This window comes from Cyprinodon tularosa, unplaced genomic scaffold (genome assembly GCF_016077235.1).
Source record: "Cyprinodon tularosa strain WSP-4 unplaced genomic scaffold, ASM1607723v1 ctg396, whole genome shotgun sequence".
NCBI classification, from domain to species: domain Eukaryota; kingdom Metazoa; phylum Chordata; class Actinopteri; order Cyprinodontiformes; family Cyprinodontidae; genus Cyprinodon; species Cyprinodon tularosa.
The window spans coordinates 140,897-160,078 of NW_024039114.1; the positions used below are offsets into that span (position 1 = coordinate 140,897).

At 39.6% G+C, this 19,182-nt stretch overlaps 1 protein-coding gene across 4 annotated transcripts in view; it reads left to right on the plus strand.

The window, feature by feature from the left end:
• Positions 1–10,182, plus strand: part of LOC119791576 (vacuole membrane protein 1-like) — a 105,627-nt gene extending 95,445 nt beyond the window's left edge. For 3 of the 4 annotated variants that reach the window (XM_038297758.1, XM_038297757.1, XM_038297760.1), the window contains 3 exons: positions 8,523–8,598; positions 8,725–8,827; positions 9,882–10,182. In XM_038297758.1, coding sequence (XP_038153686.1) covers positions 8,523–8,598; positions 8,725–8,827; positions 9,882–10,114 — 412 coding nt within the window. In that variant the 3' untranslated portion in view covers positions 10,115–10,182. The remainder of the gene's footprint in view (positions 1–8,522; positions 8,599–8,724; positions 8,828–9,881) is intronic. The other variant, XM_038297759.1, reaches the window with a different exon arrangement.
• The last annotated feature ends 9,000 nt before the right edge of the window (positions 10,183–19,182 follow it).

Sequence of the window (19,182 nt, forward strand, 5' to 3'; positions counted from 1 at the left end):
AGATTTCCACATAATGAGTTTAGTTTTTAAATCATCAAGATGCTTCAATTGAAGTTTTCTGGTTTCAATATATAAATGATTGATATTCTCTCTGTAACCTTTAAAGCGCTGCAAGTTTTTGTAGAAAATGGATCTAGTTGATGTTGGATCTGAAATACTAAAGAGAATAATTCTCGCTTCTATTTATCAGCTGCTTGGTAAAATTAGTGCCTCTGTAAACGTCGAGCTTTAAAATCATATTCTGTGTTAAGGAGGAGGCGTGCCGTCAGAGGGGGGCTTGGGGAATTTTCAAGTGTGAAATAGTTTGGATGAGTAAGAATTTTGTGGTTTCTGTTCAACTGGGACCTCAAGCAAACGGTAGATTTAAAGCAAAGCTTATTAATAGGATTCCTTTTTACATTTTTTGACAATGAACATCTCAGACTCTAGAGTAGGGGTCTGCAACCTGCGGCTCCAGGGCCTCATGTGGCTCTTTGTTCTCTGCATAATGGCTCTTAATAGAGGTTAAAAGGAGATAAAGAACTAACTAATATATTTTAATAACAGTCTTAGGAACTTTAGTGGTTTTTATAAAGAATATTTGAACTGAATCTTCACAAAAGAATAACATAAAAAGAGTCTGAAATAAGTTTTTAGAGCCATTTTTCTTTTTATTAGCTTGGAAATTATGTGTTTATCATTTTGTAAAAGCTAAAAACACCAATAAGCTTTTGTTTTTTTAATATGGCAACAGATTCCCTACGACAAATATTGGATAAAAATAATAATAGGGTGTGTTTGATTAAAAAGTCATGTAATATTTTGTGGCTCTAAATGACTTTTACCTGGTCGGACGCAAGGATAAATGGCCCTTTGGATATGAAAGGTTGCAGAGGTTCATTGTCTCAGTAGTTACCAAAAAGATTTTAATGAAGAACGTTTAAACTTTTTTTTTGTATTATGGATTCCTTTTCATTTATACTTTCCTTATATCCTGCTATTGATAAACTGATGATATGAATGAGGGATTTTCAGCAAACTTTTAAAAAGATGAAATTGTCCAGAGAGCTGTTCCAAACAAAATGACAAATAAATCCAAGTCTAAATGTGGATTTTATGCTTTAAATAAAAGCAAATATTAATTGTTCAGTGGTTAATTTACAGTACATTTTTATTTTTTTTTTACATTGCATAGACCTGCTGCTTCCTAATCAGATTATTATTAAATGTTCAGGCCAAGTCTCCAGAAAACGAGCTGGTGACAAATGACCTTCATGTCTTTTTTTAGGTGAGGGTATGACTCAGATTGGTGTCCAGAACAGCTAATTTGTCAGGGAGGAACCTAACGTGAAGTCAGAGCCTCAATCAGCAGCGTCCAAGTGAAATCTGTGGTTTCCCCAACATCCCAAGTGCTCCGTATGGCATGCTGTCGGCTCACCAGTCGCCTGCGATGGTGTGTGTGTGCGTGGGTGTGGGTGTGTGTGTTCTGGGAGACGAGTCACCCCAGACAGGACCTGACTCAGAGGACAGCTGGGCAGACATCCGGGCCCGCTCGCTCCCAGCTTTGTATCAATCACACCTCAGTGAAAATAGACACTTTGTTCCTCATCAGCATCTTGACTTTTAGGGGGGAAAAAGTCACAAAGAGGGAGAAATCTGAAGTATTGTGAACATCGGGGAAAAATAGGCCCCAGTCTGAAACAGCAGAAGCAATAAAACAAGGTGTAGTAATCTTTCTGATATTATTAGCATTTTAAACACCTTTTTTTTCTTTTTTTCTTTCTTGAGTTGCTGCAGCACATTGAGACACGGTATCACACACTGACACGCAGACACAGAGTACTTTCACTTCACTCTTGCTGACTTTCTAACCACAACGTCTGCAGCACCTAAACGCAGACAGAAGCCTTCAGCTTTACGTTTCTAGCAGATCTGGAAAGGGGGGGGAAGCATCAGCGCATAGCTGCCTTCACATAACTGGATGCTTTGTTGAGTCTTGCACACATTGTCTGTACAGAAAATAAGGAGGTATCTGATCTAGCTCTCCATCTGTTGGCTCTGTTGCTGTCTGGTGAAAGCTCTGACGTATGGAGCAGCTTTAAGAGCAGGAGATATGGAGCATGTTGTGGCTTTTACCAGGTACATTGTACTGTAACCTATGTGGTTGTTTCAGCAGCAAATAGCAGTGTATGTCACATGCCTCATAAGCACAATACAGACCTGTAGTGTAGTGTGTGCTGAAAATGTCTGAGCTTCAGTGCTAAATAAGTGATGGACTGCACCTTTAAAAAAGAGATATATTTGCACACATTGAGTTTTATTTAATTATTTTTATTTAGTTGTATCATTGCAAACAAGAAGCAGGGTTTAAGAAAACATTTCTCTGCTGCAGCCTTTATAGTGGTACCCATAGGTCAAATTAATAGATGGGAAGCAATGATCTTTATGTTAAGGCTAGCGTTGCACATCTCCCTGAAAAGGTCACAACCATGGTAGGACGTGAATGTGGCAGCTTCATGCTGTGGAGATACTTTCCTCTTCAAATAAGTGAGTCTGTCCTTTATTTTTCGTTTCCATTAATAAAATATTTAGAATTTGAATTAAATTATTGAATTGATCTCATTTAAATGAAATTTAAATGAGCTGCATTGAATTACTGAATTGGATTGATTTAAACTGAATGAGTGACTTCAAATGAGTTCAGTTAAGTTTAACTTGATTTAATTAAATTGAACTTTCAAATGAGTTTAATGAATAATTTTTCTAATTGAAATGAAACAAATTATTTAATTGAATTGAATTTAAGCAAAAAATCTGATCCCATTTGCTGATCATTTTACTTGCATACTCCGAATTAGTGCAATTACATTACATTTACAAAAAGTGAAAATGACTTTTTTCACTTTTTGCAGTCATTCATGATTTTTTTGGGCTGCAATGGAAAAAAATCAGGGCAGAAATGTACATTTTAACAGTATACTGCCATGAAAATATTAGATTCAGGTCGCATATGGACCAAAAAGTTGGATTTGGGTCACTTCAGGCATCAGTGTGAATGTAGCCAAAGACGCTTGAAATAACAGAATAGAATAACAGCTAGAGTAAATATGAAATGGTTTAGTTTAGATCATAGTCGAATGCCAGACCAGTGTATTTAAAGTTTGTGCTGAAACTGATCAGAAAATGTTTTGTGAGCTTGAGAAAACATCTGTTGCCTGATGTTCTTCATCCATTTGGGTTGAAATTGATCCATTTTGCAAAGAGGAAATATGAAAACTTTTGGGTGTGGAAAGCTGCTTGTGTCATACAAAATAATACATACGTTTGTGTTTCAATAGGTGATGGGTGGCTAAGACAAATGTGCTCCACACTTCTCAGATTTAAGGTTTGTCTTTTGTTTTAAATCCCAAATAAAATACACTGGAGGGTCTGAAAATACTTCAAAATGTAATCCAAAGAAGCAGTTTAATTCTTTTCCAAGTTGATGAACTATGAACACAGTTTTCCTGCATCCCTTGTGACGGTGGCTCGTTTAGGACAAATAAAGTGTTAAATCAAACCTAAATGTGTCAAGTGTAGCACATAGGTACCAGTGTGAACCCCAGGCAGCGACTGTCCTTCCTAGTATAATGTTAGGAAAATCTGATCCGCCTGTTTCTGCCGTTCACTTGTCTGGATTTGTCTTCACTCACTTCTGAGTCAACCGTTTTCCATCATCTGAAGGGTCCAGGTGTGGTCGCTGGGTGACCCGGGAGCTGCAAACACAGCGGTGCCCGGGGCCCACAGGCTCTGGTTAAAGCTGGTTTCTGTGTGACCCCAAGAGGATAGCATGTGTCCATATGTGGGTGTGTGTGCTGGCTGAAGCTGGGATGTGATAAACACCCTGGGCAGGGGGATCTCCATCCAGGAGTATGCTCCATGTTTTAGTGGTGAGGTCATTGGGAAAAAGTCTGGTCAAGCTGGAGGAGGAACAAACACCCACTCACTCAAACTCGTAGACAGATATTACCTGCAAACATTTTTCTCCTCTATTAGCCAGAACAGACTTTTTCATTTATCTGATCATATCTGGGCATCTTCATTCAGCTCGTAACATTCAGAGGGAGATTCTTTGGTGAGGAGGTCAGAGCTTCGGTACCTCAGGTCACAGCACCTCCTCGCCACCCTGTGTGTGTTCTTCTTGCAGTGTTGGTGCTGTTATGTTAGGTGTGAACTCTGGCCCTGTGGAGCATTGGGTAACAAGATTGCCTAACCCTGTTGTTGAGATGATGTTGTAACCCGGCGGACCTGGCCAGCGTTCGGCTGTCATGTGAGACGTTCTCCATCTTCCTCTGCCCAGGACGTCAGGGCATGAGTGTGAGTCTCATCCTGTGTGTGTGAGAGGAAGGGGGAACGAGGAATCCTAAAAGGTGGCAGCTCTCGGAGGGGGCAGACGTGTCAAAGGTTACGTGTGACTCTAGGTCTGTGGAATTTGGTGTTCCCAGATCGAACACTGGATACTCAGACATGCTCTGCTCACCGTAAACAGAAGCAGGAAATGATAGTGGTTGATTAAAAGAAAAAAAATGGCTGAAATGTGGCTCACAAATTAACCCTTTGAAACAATAATCAAACAACAGGAAGCAGAGATGTGGGGGGGGTTTCCCCTCCCTAGCTTTCCTTGCCTGGCTGAAGCCTTTCTACGTTATTGAACACATATTTCAGAAAATGTTCACACAAGCAGCACAAATTTTAAGATCTGTTCGATCTTGTTTGCATTTTGGAGATTTTGTAAAGAAGCGAATCTGCCGTCTGTTTTTATCAGCAAACTCCTTTTGCTACGTGATTTCCTCTCTATGCTTCAACAACACATTTATTTTATTGATTTCTTTTTTAAACATGCTGCTTTTAGGTTTAGTTTTTGTTTTTGCAGACACACACAGACCATGTGGGTGGGTGTGAATGCCAGAGATTTCTTTTCAGTAAGAAGCACTACAGTGTTTTTACTTTTGAGACTTTGTTCGCGACTTCCACAAAACAGGCATGATTGTCAAATTTCTCCGATACTCTAAAAAAGTAGCTCATGATTTTTGTTGTTTTTGTGGATGTTTTGCAGAGATGTTCTCTGTGAACGCTCAGGGAGGTTTGTGTTGGTCGCATTATGGGAAGGATCTCTGGATGAGAGCGTTTCATGTTCAAAAAAAGCTGATCAAACTGGGTTAATTTGATTTTACTCTTGGATGGAAGAAAGAAAGAAAGAAAGAAAGAAAGAAAGAAAGAAAGAAAGAAAGAAAGAAAGAAAGAAAGAAAGAAAGAAAGAAAGAAAGAAAGAAAGAAAGAAAGAAAGAAAGAAAGAAAGAAAGAAAGAAAGAAAGAAAGAAAGAAAGAAAGAAAGAAAGAAAGAAAGAAGAACTAAATTTTTATCTCCATTACAACATGAAAATACAAAGAGAAAAAAAAACTTGAAGACCTTAAACGTTACCAGTAACGTATATTTAAATTATTTTGCTACAGCCCATTTTACAGATAAAAACATATTTTGTTACGCCTTACACATGACAAACTGATTGATACATTTTTGTATCAATCAATAAAACAAATAAAATTCTTATTTTTCTTTGTATATAATATTAAAATGCCAAATCTCCTATAATATATTTCATTATCTAAGTTGAACACATTATATACACATACTTTAGTTTTAATGACTCCAATTATTTTTATTGTGTCACTTTACACCTACAGCTAAAGTTAAAACAGCAAGATTGGAATTTTATGTCACATCAATAAAAATAAGATTTTAATAAATAAATGAAGGCTTTGTTAAAATTATGTTTAATACCTATCTATCCCTGTGTGTGTGTGTGTGGGGAGAGAGAGAGAGCATTTTTCTAGGCAGTTGAAATAATTGATCCTGCTGATAAGTGTTTAAGAGGATCCACTTGTGGGAAGTTTTACAGTTTTACAGTAAAACATTTACAGCCTCTTTAAATTTTCCTTCCTGCTATTATTTCTGCTTTTCCTCTTTCCTTATCATTAGCGTTCTAAAGAGGATCACACACACACACACACACACACACACACACTAGATAAGTCAATGTTCCTTTTTTTAATGCAGAAAAAGTAAACAACTGTTATTATATTGCTGCAAACACTCGTTTGGGATTATTATGTGAATGAAATAAAAAAAATGTTTTTATCATTTTTATTTTCATGAAAGAGTGAGTTAGTCTTCCACTGACGGACACAGAAGGGAGGCACACCTCCATGGCACATGTGGAGCATATTTTTCCACCTTATTTCTTACAGTGAAAGATTTTGCTTGGTTTTCAGTGGAGAGAACGTTCATATTTAAGACTTTTACAGTTAGCATAACATTTAAAATGCAGGTTTTAAAGGAGCAATTTTTTATCAAATAAAATTTAATCACGGTTAGTTTCAGTTTCAGGGATTTATAACTGATGGAGTTAATATTTAAAACCCTTGGATTAAGGTTTTCCTTCTTTTTTTCTGTTTAAACTTCCTGGTTTCTCTTTTAATCCTAAGCCAACAGTCAGTTGAGTTTCTTATAGAAGCTTTTTTTTATATTTAAAGTAGTTTGATAAGATTTACACTAATTTAGGCTCTGCTTGACCATAGAGGCATTTTATTGCTATTTTAATTTTTTTACATAATCATGTAATTAGATAGATAGATCATCTGAAAATCACCTTTAGATTTCACTGAAGAAGAAAATCAGCTTTAACATTTTATATACGTTCTACAACATTTCTTATAGATTTTTGTTTTTGAATTAGAAAAATTCTATATCTATATTTTGAACCCCTTCTAACAGAAAAACAAGTTAACCTTGGACCAGTAAAGAGCTTCTCCACATGTACTCACGGATGCATTTTGAACACACTTAAAGGAGGAATTCCTGAGTCCAACATTCTCCATAAACCCTGTCCAGTTAGAGGAAGGTTTTCCCCAAGAAGAAACAGAAAATGATCAGACGTGTGAAGCAGAGACACGGGACTGTGTGGCTGTATTTTCTGCTGCAGACTGTCAGCTTTGAGCTTCTTTGTTGGTGGATTCGGTCGAGCTCATGACTCAGTGTTGCTCATCGTGAGATGATTCGCGCGCCATTTCTAAAAAATTCTCCTTCTCTCTCCTTTCTTGCCTCTCTACTTTTACAAGCTTAGTGAATGTATTTCTTTTTTTTTTTGTTTTAGAGACATTTTTAAATTTATATCAAGGGTTCCCTTTAATATCTATACATATATGTATTATAGCTTCTTTAAATGTGTGGAGCTGAGGGGGATTCAAGCCTGATTTTCCCTCCGAAAAAACTACAAACTACTTTATTATTTTTCATTTTTTGCCATGAGTTCAATGCCAATTTAAGCGATTTAAATCCAAAGTGCAGTTCAGAGTCTCTCTGCCTGCTTTATGCTCCTCTACAAGTCGGATATCAACTACTTGTTCTAAAGTTAATCATTAAAAGGTTGTAAAACCCAGTCATTTAACACAAAGTGTTTCTCTTCTCACCATAACATAGGTGTGTGTACATGTAGGAGAGCGTGGAGGTGGGGAGGAACGGAAATGACTTGCCTCCTTGAGAGAAAGTTATCAGCCATAAACCCAACCGTATGTGACACTCTGCCCACGCAGAAGCTGCCCTGAAATCTTTGATGTGCCTTTTTGTTTTTTTTTTTGACAAAAAAAAACTAAGATGCGTACGTGGAAAAGCAAGGAGCGCGTTGATCTGAAACATCAGGGGAGGCTTTCTTCTATAAGGGAAAACTAGTGGAGGTCTTTAGTAGGTATTTGTTTAGTGATTAATCACTAACTCCAGGGATGGGCCACTGATTTGGCTATTCTAGGCCATTCTCTGCCGGCTCTTACATCTTTTTTTTTTTTTAGCGTGTGTAAGAGGGCACGGAAGAAGGCGGGGGGGTGAGCAGAATGCTTGTAGTCAGTGACTACATTTTGTAAAGGGTTTCCTAATATGGGCTGTCTTTACAGCAGCACCGCCCCCCCACCTCCCTTCCAGTGGGTCATCCCCCTCCCTCCACCCCCCCACAGGTCTCAACCAGTGACGACACAGCTAGGGTACGACTCACTTCCTCATTAATTGGCTGAAACCAGTTCTTACAGGAACCGCCTATGATAAATGTGAGAGTTCTGAGAAGTCATTCATTTCTCCTCGTTGCAGCGGCAGAGGAGGCACTGCAGGGGAGGTGAACGAGTTCACCGATGTGAGAGAGAGAGAGGGAGGGAGAGAGGAAGCTGAGTATGTGTGTGAGAGCAGAGAGGACAGGAGAGGACTGACTGCTGCCGTCCGCCGCTGCCGCATGAGGACCAGGAGGACAACTTTTATTTTCCTTCTCAGTTTATTTCACTGATCCTTTCAGTCTATTATTTTTTTGGGGGTTGTTTTTGATTGTCACAGCTTGCTGTGGTTTTATTTCATTTATTTGTAATGTGTGTGTGAGTGTAGTAGTGTAGTGTAGTGTAGTGTAGTGTATAGGGGATGAGTGGTTTGCACTCGTTGCTCTCTACGCCTTTCTCTCTTCCCAAAGAGAGGAAGCGGGGGCCAGCTCTGTACAGTACAGGAGACAGGACAGCATGCCTCCCTTTGTTGCTGCCCTTGGGCTGGTGAGTAACAATGATGTGACGTGATTTGTACCCCCCCCCCTCACCCCCTCCCTATCTCCCTCTCTTCCCTCTCTTTCTGTTTCCACCCACCCCTCTCATCCTCCCTCTCTCTGTTGGTGGAAACAGCGCTGTTCCTCTGCTGGGTGCGGCACTGCAGAAGCCCTTCAGGGAGTACTTGGAGGCCCAGAAGGCCAAGCTGCACCATGTCACCGGAGAGGGGACCCCAACGGTAAGAACCAAATATCACCCACATTATGCCAAGACAAAAAAAAAAATGCCTCATTTTTTGTCTTTTACATAACTGCCCTATTTTCAGCCTGAATTTCACCAAATATCAAATAATAACTAAAAAACAAATGAAACTTTGAGCTGATTTCTTTAGGTTTAGTTGCTTCTCCTGTCAGCTGTTGGTGATCCGGTAAATTATACAGGCTTGTTTTGGGGACCAGAGTGACAGAGTGGGTTTCGCGCTGCTTCGGACCAACTTTGAGTGGGAAAGGTGGAGGGGGGGGGGGGGGGGGGGGGGGGGCAGCGTGGGGTCCAGCTTCACCCGAACTGTACTACTGTAGCATGGGGCGTGCTGACTCATGCTCCATCTTACCAATGGGAGAGTGTGTGTGAGTGTAGTCACTCCCCTCAGTGCCTCACACACACACATGCACTCGGTGCCCCGTCTGAACCCAGAACTAACTGTAGACCAAAGCCACCCACCCCTCCCTTGTGACAATCCATCACCCCCCCACATCTAGAACAAAAAGAGCCAGTTGTAGCTAAAGCCTGTTTCTTCTTTAAAAGCTGTTCTCTCCTCTTTCTCCTTTCCTTGCACTCAGTGATTAATTCAGAGCGTTATTTTTTTCTCTAGTGTACGAGGAAGAAGAAAAGACATAATGGATAGACTTAGAGGCGTAGAAGGACAGATTAAGGCATTTTCTAGAACAATGTTCCTTTTTTTTTTTTTTTTTGTCTTGTAACCTGAGCTTCCAGCAGTTACTGGAGAGAAGCAGGGCAATTGAAGTCGGTGGAGGCAGGCTGCAGGCTGGGGTCACTGGGGGCTTTATAGGAGGGGAGGACGGCGGGGGCTGCCGCGTGTTTTATTACCCCTGATCTCTATCTGTCCTGCACATGGACCTGGATCCCCACCTAGCCTACAGCATCAGGAGCAGAGGGGAGAGCAGGGGGTGCGGCAAATGCGGGGGTGGAGGTGGAGAGAAGAAGGGGGTGGCCCTTCTCTTACTGACCGAGCTCTTCTCTCTCTCTCTCTCTCTTTCTGTGGTTCCTGGTAGGAGGAGAGCTGGCTCTCGTGGCTCTTCGAGAAGGTTGTGGTCATCATGGTATGCTTCTTTGTCTGCTCCATTGTCAACTCCATGGCGCAGAGCTATGCCAAGCACAAGCGGCAGGAGAAGTCCTCGGACAGCAAGACGGAATGAGGGCCAGCAAGGTGTGGGGGGAGTTGGGTGGGTTGGGGTCGATCGTATCGGACCACAAGCCCTTCATATCTACTCTCCCTTTTGGCTGATACCCCATCATTATCCTAGGCACACAAAAAAACGGCACCATCTGGTTTCTCTCTAGCTTCTGTAACAACATGTTTATCTTCAGCTTGGACTTCCATTTGCTTGTTTATGAAGGCTCTGCAATTTTGGTCGCAATTTTGGTATTTCTGTATGTTCTCTCCTGCAAAGGTAGGTGCTCGCTGAGACATGTGGGGCTGTATGTAGGCATCCACGCTTTGAACTAGTGCTGAGTCTGAGTGCTGAGTTTTTTTTTCTATTTAGGATATTATAGCTCGTAGATGTTTGATATTGGCTGTTTAGATAAGGAACGTAGTTAGAGCTGAATCATTTCCATTTCATGTGCTGCAGTTGTAGGGATGGCAGTGGATGCTTTAGGCTCCACATGGTGTAATAGGTGACTTCTGTGCAGGATGTAGTATTTTGGATAGGTAATGATAAATGACTCCTGGATCACCCCCGCCGGTCCCTTTGTCTCCCCTCATTGTTCTGCTTCCAGGAAGAGAGCGCATGAGTCAGCCCCGGGGGCCACTTTGACCAGATGCAGGGTATATATTCAATCAGATCTACAACGTTGTGTGTGTCACATGTAGATAGCGGGTTGTCTTAATGTGGTCGCAATATTTTTCGTGGATTAAAGCAGATGGTGAGATCGGACTGCTGCCTGGTGTGCTAGATGAGAGAGAAATCTTCTTTGTTTCTACTTTTCCTTTGGAGGTTTTTCCTTCTTTTTTTTTTTTTTTGGTACCAAAAGAAGGACACCAAGCTGTGATCCACCACCTTCCCCTGTTTCTTTCTTCTTTTTTTCTTATTTGTTTTCTCTATAATTGCCAATGAAATGTGCAATTTTCCTCTCCCTGTGCTGGACTGAGAGCAGCGGGGACGCTAGAGCAGCAGGGAGGAGGGATAGAGGAGGGGGGGGGGGGAGGGAAAAAAAACCTCCATCTCACAGTGAAAAGCGTCTGTGCCGTTACCTCAGCTGAACCCTCGAATGAACTCGTTGCACTCCCTCAGTCACGGAGCCAGGAGACGAATCACTCGAGTAGATTCAAAACAGAGGGGTACTGTTGGGTGAGCTGAACCCTGTGCACCGCACCGGCTCTTGCCTAGAACATTCACATGTTCTTTTTTTTCCTCCCATCATGGTAAGTCGGATTAGGACTCTCTCTCTCTTTCTTTCTCTCTTCTTTTTGTTGAAGTCATTGTTTTCTGTGTCCATGCATACATCTTCAGGCATGTCCGTCACTCTCTCGGCCTGTCAGATAGCTTATCAGACTGGTGTTGGCTGTTAAGATTGCAAGGCGACAACAGTCTGTAGGCTGTCTGACATTTCGGGCTCTTTCATCTGACCAGCATCCTGTCGTGTCCTCCTCCTCCTCCTCCTTGTTGGTATATCATTGTTTCAGTTAGCATTAGTTCCCATTCAGAGGTGTATGTATTACGATGTCACTTCTCTTATCCAAACCGCTTGCGCAACGTTGGAGTTGCGGGTCTATTGTTTATTTCCTCCGTGCTGACGTCTGTGAAGGTTTTTTTATTTTTTGTGTGGCTTTGTGTGAGGAAGTGTGTTTTGAAAATGCAGATGCTGGTGTGTGAGATGTGTGTGTGTGTGAAAGCTGACTCTGTGTTTTTGAGTTTCCAGAGAATCCAGACAGTACACACCTCATTGCAAAACATCACATTGTGACACCCAGCCTTAGGTATAGTACACCAAGTCCTCAGCTTGTTTCCTCCTTCCCCTTTTTTACACTTCCCTCTTCTGTTGCAATGAAACCTTTCTTCTGTTTCTCAATACTCACTTTTTTGTACGAGGTAACACTTTATTAGAACAGCCCTGTTAGTTGTGCGTGTGTGTGTGTGTTTTTTTTTAACCCACAAGTAAGTAAATATAAAAGGCTGAAATTAGTCTGACCTTTTTTTTCCTCTTTATGAGCAAACATGTTGAACTTCTTTAGGTTGTAAAAGTAAAATCTCAGATTAAGCTGGAATGCCTTCCTGTCATAAGGAATGTTTTTCTTGGCCGGTTTCAGGATGTCCTGTTCCAAAAGGGAGCCCCTTTTGGCACAACCACCTGAATGTGTTTGTGTAGAAACTGGCTGTATATGTTGGAGGGTGAGTTCCTGTTTATGATAAATGTCTGTAATTAGCTTTTACGGTTGTATGCATTATTCTAACCTGTACTTTTATCTTTAATAAAGCTTAATTCAAAGAAAATAAATGAAAAAAGCCTGGTGTGGTGTTTCTTCCGTGATGAGTTTTAAGCCGGGTCCACGCTGACCCTTTGAGCCTCAGAAGAATCTCACATGTCAGCCAAGAAACAGGGATAGGGAGGATGGTTAGTCCCTCACAACTCCAGTTTCCACGTCTAGTGTTTCACATCTAAGGGGTTATCACATTACCAGATGTGCGCCCGCCGCGCTGACATCATCTCCATGTTGTCAGAGTCCAAGCTAGGAGTTCAGAATTATGGCAGCGCTTTGTTTTTTCTAAGAAATGGAATAAAAAAGATATATATAATATGCTGAATTTTGCACCATCTGCTAAAAAAACGTAGATTCATCCAACAATTTTATTAGCAAAGAATAGAATAAAATCTCTTTATTGTCCTACAATGGGGAAATTCTGGTGTTTACAGCAAAAATATTATAGGAAAAAATAAAAATGTATAAGAATATCATAATAGTGAAGAGTTAAAAGATAAACAATAAAATACTGTACTGTAAAGTGTTTTAACAACATAAAACTTTGCACCTGGAGAATAAATAACCAATAAACAGCCATGGATATTTTTACAGTAATGGATATTTGAAAATAGCAGCAACATCAGAGATGTTCAAAATGACAGCAGCATGTTATTTAACTCACTAAGGTAAAAATTGTGCAAAATCAGCATAAATGTAACTTATAGAGGTTATAGCTATAGTCTTACAGCTGATGGGAGATTTTAAACACTTTTTTATGTAAAAGAGAGTTGAATTCAAATGTAAAAACGACCATAAAACATTTAAAATACTTTATATTTTTTATTTAATAATGGGGTGCTGTTTATCTTAATGCTACACGCTGCAGGTCTGACCTCAGATCAGAAACAAACACAGCATCATCCTGAGGTCTGATGTGTGAGACCTGTTCTGCTGCCCCGTTCCCAGATCAACCACACCCAGAGCGCCATAACGAGGAGCATCTATCCCCACCCACAGGTCCTCGCCCTGGGCTTCGCTTTAAAGCCTTCAGCTCCTGCCTGTCCAAACAGGCGCTTTGAGTCCCACCCCTCTGATTTCTCCATATGCTGCTCATACTACAGTCAGCTCAAATCTGAAGGATCTGGTTTAATTTCTGGCACTGCTTATATTCACATGATTGTGTGTCCCCCCCCACCCACCCAAACTGCTTCCTGTCAGCAATTTAACCACCGGGGGGACGCTGAAATATCACTGACTTCATCCACCACCCACCCACAAGCCCACTCTGCATTTGGTTATCCACTTAGTTCCTTTCACACTCTGTCTCATTAAATTATGCTGACCGGGTGGATTTCTTTCTCTTTTTTTTTTTAACATTTACATTAAATCACATCACGGTTCTTTTGTTTCATGAGTAGCAGCCAGTGACCAAGACCGAAAAGATCTTTGCAAAGAAAAATCCCAAATTAAATAAGATTCAATTAGAAAATTTCATAATTTGTGGATTGCAAATTATTTGAAGCCTGTTATGACTTATTTACAGCTTACATAATGCGTCCCAATATTAAAAGGGGGTGTGATTTTAAGGAATTACTACTGGATCATTTTTATAAAAGAAATTAGCAAATGAATAAGCACCTATAAAATAAAATTAAAAAACTGTAAGACCTTAAAAAATAATCAACCCCTTGGAAATGTAGACATTTTTGCAACCACACAATTCACTGTGTTTTGTTAAAAGCAGAAACATGATGAAGTGTGGTTTTTACATTTGCATTTAAAAACAAAGCTGGGGAAAGTACTCAAAAAATTTATTCAAGTAAGATAGCACTAATTTAACCCACAATTATAAAGTAATCATCCAAGAAATTACAAGTAAAAACTAAAACAGTACTGAGTAATTGGTGGCTCTTAAATTCTGATTTAAATTTCAGAATTCATGATTAGACATTTATGTGACATTTGGTTTTCTAACGTATGAAATATTCACATAAGCTCCGAAAACCGATCTTTACTGGAGGTTCTGCATATATGTTAGAAAAGGATACAGAACTTCTACCGCTTATTGTATTTTTATCTGATGTTGGAACATTTAAAATGACTCACGGTGGGTAAAGTACCTAGATATTTTACTCGAGTAAAAATAGCCAAACTATAACAAGAATATTACTGCAGCAAAAGTAAAAGTCACAATGTTTTAAGGTGATTATAAAAAAAACAAAACATGAAATGCTTTTTTTTTTTATTTCGCTTCCCTTTTTCTAAATCGCTTACATAAATTGTTGTGTAATCCAGCTGAGTTTAAAACCAAAGTTTCATTTAGTTCCCCTGCAGTTCGCTGTGTTGTATTATATCGGATTACTTTCTGAGAAACACTCTGAAATGTGTTGTTGTTAAAATCAATACATGGGTTCCTGTTCAAGCTGACATTTTAGGCAAGGACAGCATCAAACATCCCATGGTGACTCTGGTGGAGGTATAAAGATCTACAGTTCATGAGAGACAAACTACTAACAGAACAATTTCTGTGCACCAAACAGACCAAACCTTTATGGAGTCACAAGAAAAAATAAATACTGCTTAATAAAAAGATAGATATTCAGTTCAGAGGTTGATCTATGTTTTATGTGTAGCAATAAAAACTAATTATAGCATGGCGGTGGTAGCACTATAATGTGGGAAAGCTCTTCTGCAGGAGCAGGAATGGAGGGAGCTAAACATGGAGAAAATGTTTAAGGCTGCAAATTATTGAAACATGACGAAATCCCTGCTCTCTGCAGCTTTGTGTGTTAGAATCCAGATCTGAATAATATGTGGAGTTACTAGATTCTCTCGGAAATATTTTATTGAAGATAATTGGTTTATGGAAAAGTTGTAGGTAAACAAACTACTTTCTAATGCAATAGTGGCAAAATCTGTATTTTTTTGTTTTTAAAAAGATCAAACCACATATCCCTTCTTTTACTATACCAAGAGTCTGAAATCTTAAAAATTCAAAGAACCGATTTGCCTTAAATCCAGCTAAATAAACGTTGTTTAGAGCAACAAATATTTTATGACTTTTTAATAAAAGACAAATTATTAGATTTGCAACAGGAAATATCTTGCCATAAAAAAATAAAATAAAAGCACTGTTTTATAAACATTTTCCAGCCTATGATCTTTTTGTTAACTTTTGGTACTGAAAATTGAATTCAAATAAAAAAAACTAGAGTGGTACTTGTTCTTATACTGTATTTAAAACCTTAGTTGGGTCATTATTGTTTTTCCCCAAAAGGAAGAACCAATGCGGGCTGCAGCCCCCTGGTCTAGTTACATACATTTTCTAGTTGTAAATTAAAATGTGACCGACTCTACATGACACAAACAGTTCGCACAGCACTGCTTTTGAGGAATATTTTCCAACGTTTGATTTGATCAGGTTTATTAAAAGAATCTCAGTAAAAAGTCCAGCTTGAACGACAATTCGTTTGGATCCACAGCTGCCTGATTGATCTGTTTCCCTGTGTTAAACACATGCCTGTACGCACTAGTTCATCATGACTGTGGTTGGTGCAAAGGCCTGACTCCAAAGGCCTTTGCTTCCTTTCTTGTGGCTTCGGCATTCCAAGATCAAACAGACTTATCAGCAGCTTCATAGCCATCATGATTAACTTCATCTGAGAGGGGAGCGCTTATTCCATTCAGATCACAAGCTCTCCTCACACTGATAGATTGACTACCGAACATCTCAGCAGCCACTTAGATGGCCCCCTTGTTGATGATTTATAATTATCCAAACACAGCTATTCAAAGCATAACTGGGATATGATGAAGCGTTTGTCGGATTTAGTTGGACACACAAAAACACATCGGTCCGTGTTGAGCAGAGCTAACTCCTGATGTGTGGGTATTTTAACTGCATAGTTTGGCAGAACCCTCTGCTCTTCCTGTCCACATGAAGCCAGTATGGCAGAAACATTAATGCTTGGTGCCAGGAGGCCCCGCCGGGGGCATTTAATGCAACTTTTTTTTTTTTTTTTTTTACTCTATGAACAACTGTATTTGCAGGTCTTTTTTTCTTTTTTCTTTTTTTTTTCGTAGAAAACTGCATGAGGTAGAACTGTCAAGCACAAAGAGGTTTTTGAATAAATATAATAATAATTACTTGAAAAATAACTTCAACTGTGTCTCTGAAGAGTATAAACTCCACTTGGAAAATGATTTCTAGGAAAAGAAATGAGGCCATAATAAACCTTTTAAACTTTTTCTCTACTTTTCATGGGACAGGTTTCCTGTATACATTTCCAGAAAATCTAATTAACCTGTAAAGAGAAAAATTGTAGAAATGAAATATTCATTAATCTGGTTGTATATAATACCTTGAAGCACATATGGATGTAGTCGAATAACATCCAACGTCTCTTCTTAAAAGTGTGTCCTCTGTTTTCCAAAAGCAGTTTTTTATTTTATTTTTTTGCTGTGACACCGCCTGTCCACAGCCCTCTTGACATGAACCCCCAGATTTTCTATTAAATTTACTTCTGGGCTTTGGCTAAAACTTTCGTTTTTCTCTTACTGAAGTCATTCTTATGTGGATTTGGACATTTGCTTAGGCCCAAATGAAATCAAATCTATCTTTACTTTTAGCTTTCTTAAAGGCAGAAGAAGGTTTTGCGTCAGAACTGACTGGCAATGGCGTACAAGCCCAGGTCCACGTGTAGAAATGTACCCCAACTCAATTAGTGCAGTGCTTTTCTTCTGTTTTTGATATATTATTATAAAACTGCTGCCTTAAACTTCAGGTTTTTCTGCATCAAACTGCTTTTCATTAGGTTTTGGAGACAGTTGCTGATTCTAAAAGTTTTCTTTAGAAAGGAACGACATCCTCTGTGGACAATGGTTCCTTTTTCTTGATAAATAGAAAAAACAAAAGATCATCGACGTATGTAGAATACAAAAAGTAACGTCAGATCTTCTGTCAGACATTTCTAACCAGATTTAGTCTAATTTTTTAGTTTTTGTAATATCCCATATTTCCCTCCATAATTAGGTATTATTCTATTTAATTTAGTTTATGTCTATAGCGCCAATTCACAACACATGTCATCTCAAGGCACTTTACAGTTCACCAGATCATACAGTAAAATTAATTCAAAGTTTCTATCTAAGGAAAACCAGTTGATTGCATTGACTCATTGACTGGAAGGCAATCCCTCACACTAAGAGCATGCTTGTAGCGACAGTGGAGAGGAAAAACTCCCTTTTAACAGGAAGAAACCTCCAGCAGAACCAGGCTCAGTGTGAGCGGCCGACTGGGGTTCAAGGAGACAGAAGCAAAGACACAAAAAGCAGCTGTAAAAGGCGGCCCCGTCCAGGAAACACACAGCCAGGCAGACGAGCTCTGAGCCAGCTCCCATGTCAGAGGATGAGGATGGCAGATCTAGCCGACCATCAACTCCATCAAGGCCTTACCATCAACTAAATAATTTTTATGATGCATTTAGAAAATAAGGGCTGGGACTGCCAGAAATTCTCAATGTGTAGTCTCTTTGTATACACTCTGGGCCGGATTTATCAAGCTCCAATTTTGCGTGCAGTAATTTGCACTCGCAAACTGGAATTTTGCGCGAGGGGCTGAACCATGGTTTGCGGGGGATTTAACAAGAGCGATTGCGTAACTGGTGGCAGGTGCAAAACTGTTGGAGACGCCCTATTTAAATGATGGTTTTGCGCGTTTTGTGGTTTGCGGCATGGCGAGTTTGGACAGCAGAAGGCGCAAAAGGAAATTCGACCCCATGGAAATGGAGGTATTGGTGGATGAAGTCAACAAACATTTAAGTGAGCTAAAGCAAAGAAGTGTGCCTGTCACACAGAGGAACGCTATATGTGAACAAATCTGTAATAAAGTAAACGCTGTTGGTGAAACATTGTGAACAGTGGATAAAGTAAAAAGAAGATACCAGGATATTAGAAGGCGAACCAAAGAAAATTGGCATATAACAAAACATCTGCGAACAAAAGAGGAGGGGGTACAGTAGATGAGATGCCTCTGACCAGCATTGAGGAACAAGTACATCTGACGCTCTGTGAGGAGCAAATCACTGGAATTGCAGCTCCAAAATGGCAATGCTGGATAAACGAAATGTTTTGATGATCGTTTCCTCGTTCATTCCAAAAATATTCACACGGAGTGAAAAAATGCGTTCTCTGCGTCTCCTTGCTTCATTTCGATGTCTCCTTCTTGCGACAATAACCGCTGTGTGCGCAATTACGCATACAGACCATTTGCACCTTCTTTTGAAACGTGTTAAATATAGAGTCAGATACTGTTAGCAAAATTGCTTTCAGGTTTGATAAATCACTTTGCGAGCGCTAAATTAATATATTTACATGTTCTCCTCCCTCAAGACGCACTTTTGCGTGTAAACGCCCCATATTGCATATTCATTGCAGAAAAAGTACTAAATGGATAAGAGGCGCTATTTAGCACGTTTTAAAGACCAAATCCTTTTAGCACGCTGTTGATAGATCAGTTTGTACATTTTTTAGCGTGCGCAGTGAAATAGCTCACGTTTTTATACACGCAAACCTTTGATAGATCCGGCCCTCTGTGTATACAAAACATGATTCCGATACATACAATTTCAGATATTGAATAATCAGCAGCTTAGCAGTGAAATGAACTTTTCCATTTATTAAGTGCAGCAGTGATCAAAATGTAAATAGTGTAGGAGAGACATGGTGCAAAGACATTTGATGTGGAAGTTTCAGAGTAGTGCAAAAATAAATAGATATGGTGGAAAATGCAGTAGAAACACTGAGTTGAGTTCTATTTCGAAGATTCGCCATGTAGTGCAAGAAAGAAGAAGCAGAGATACATTGTCATTATTATTACATCATTAATGGAC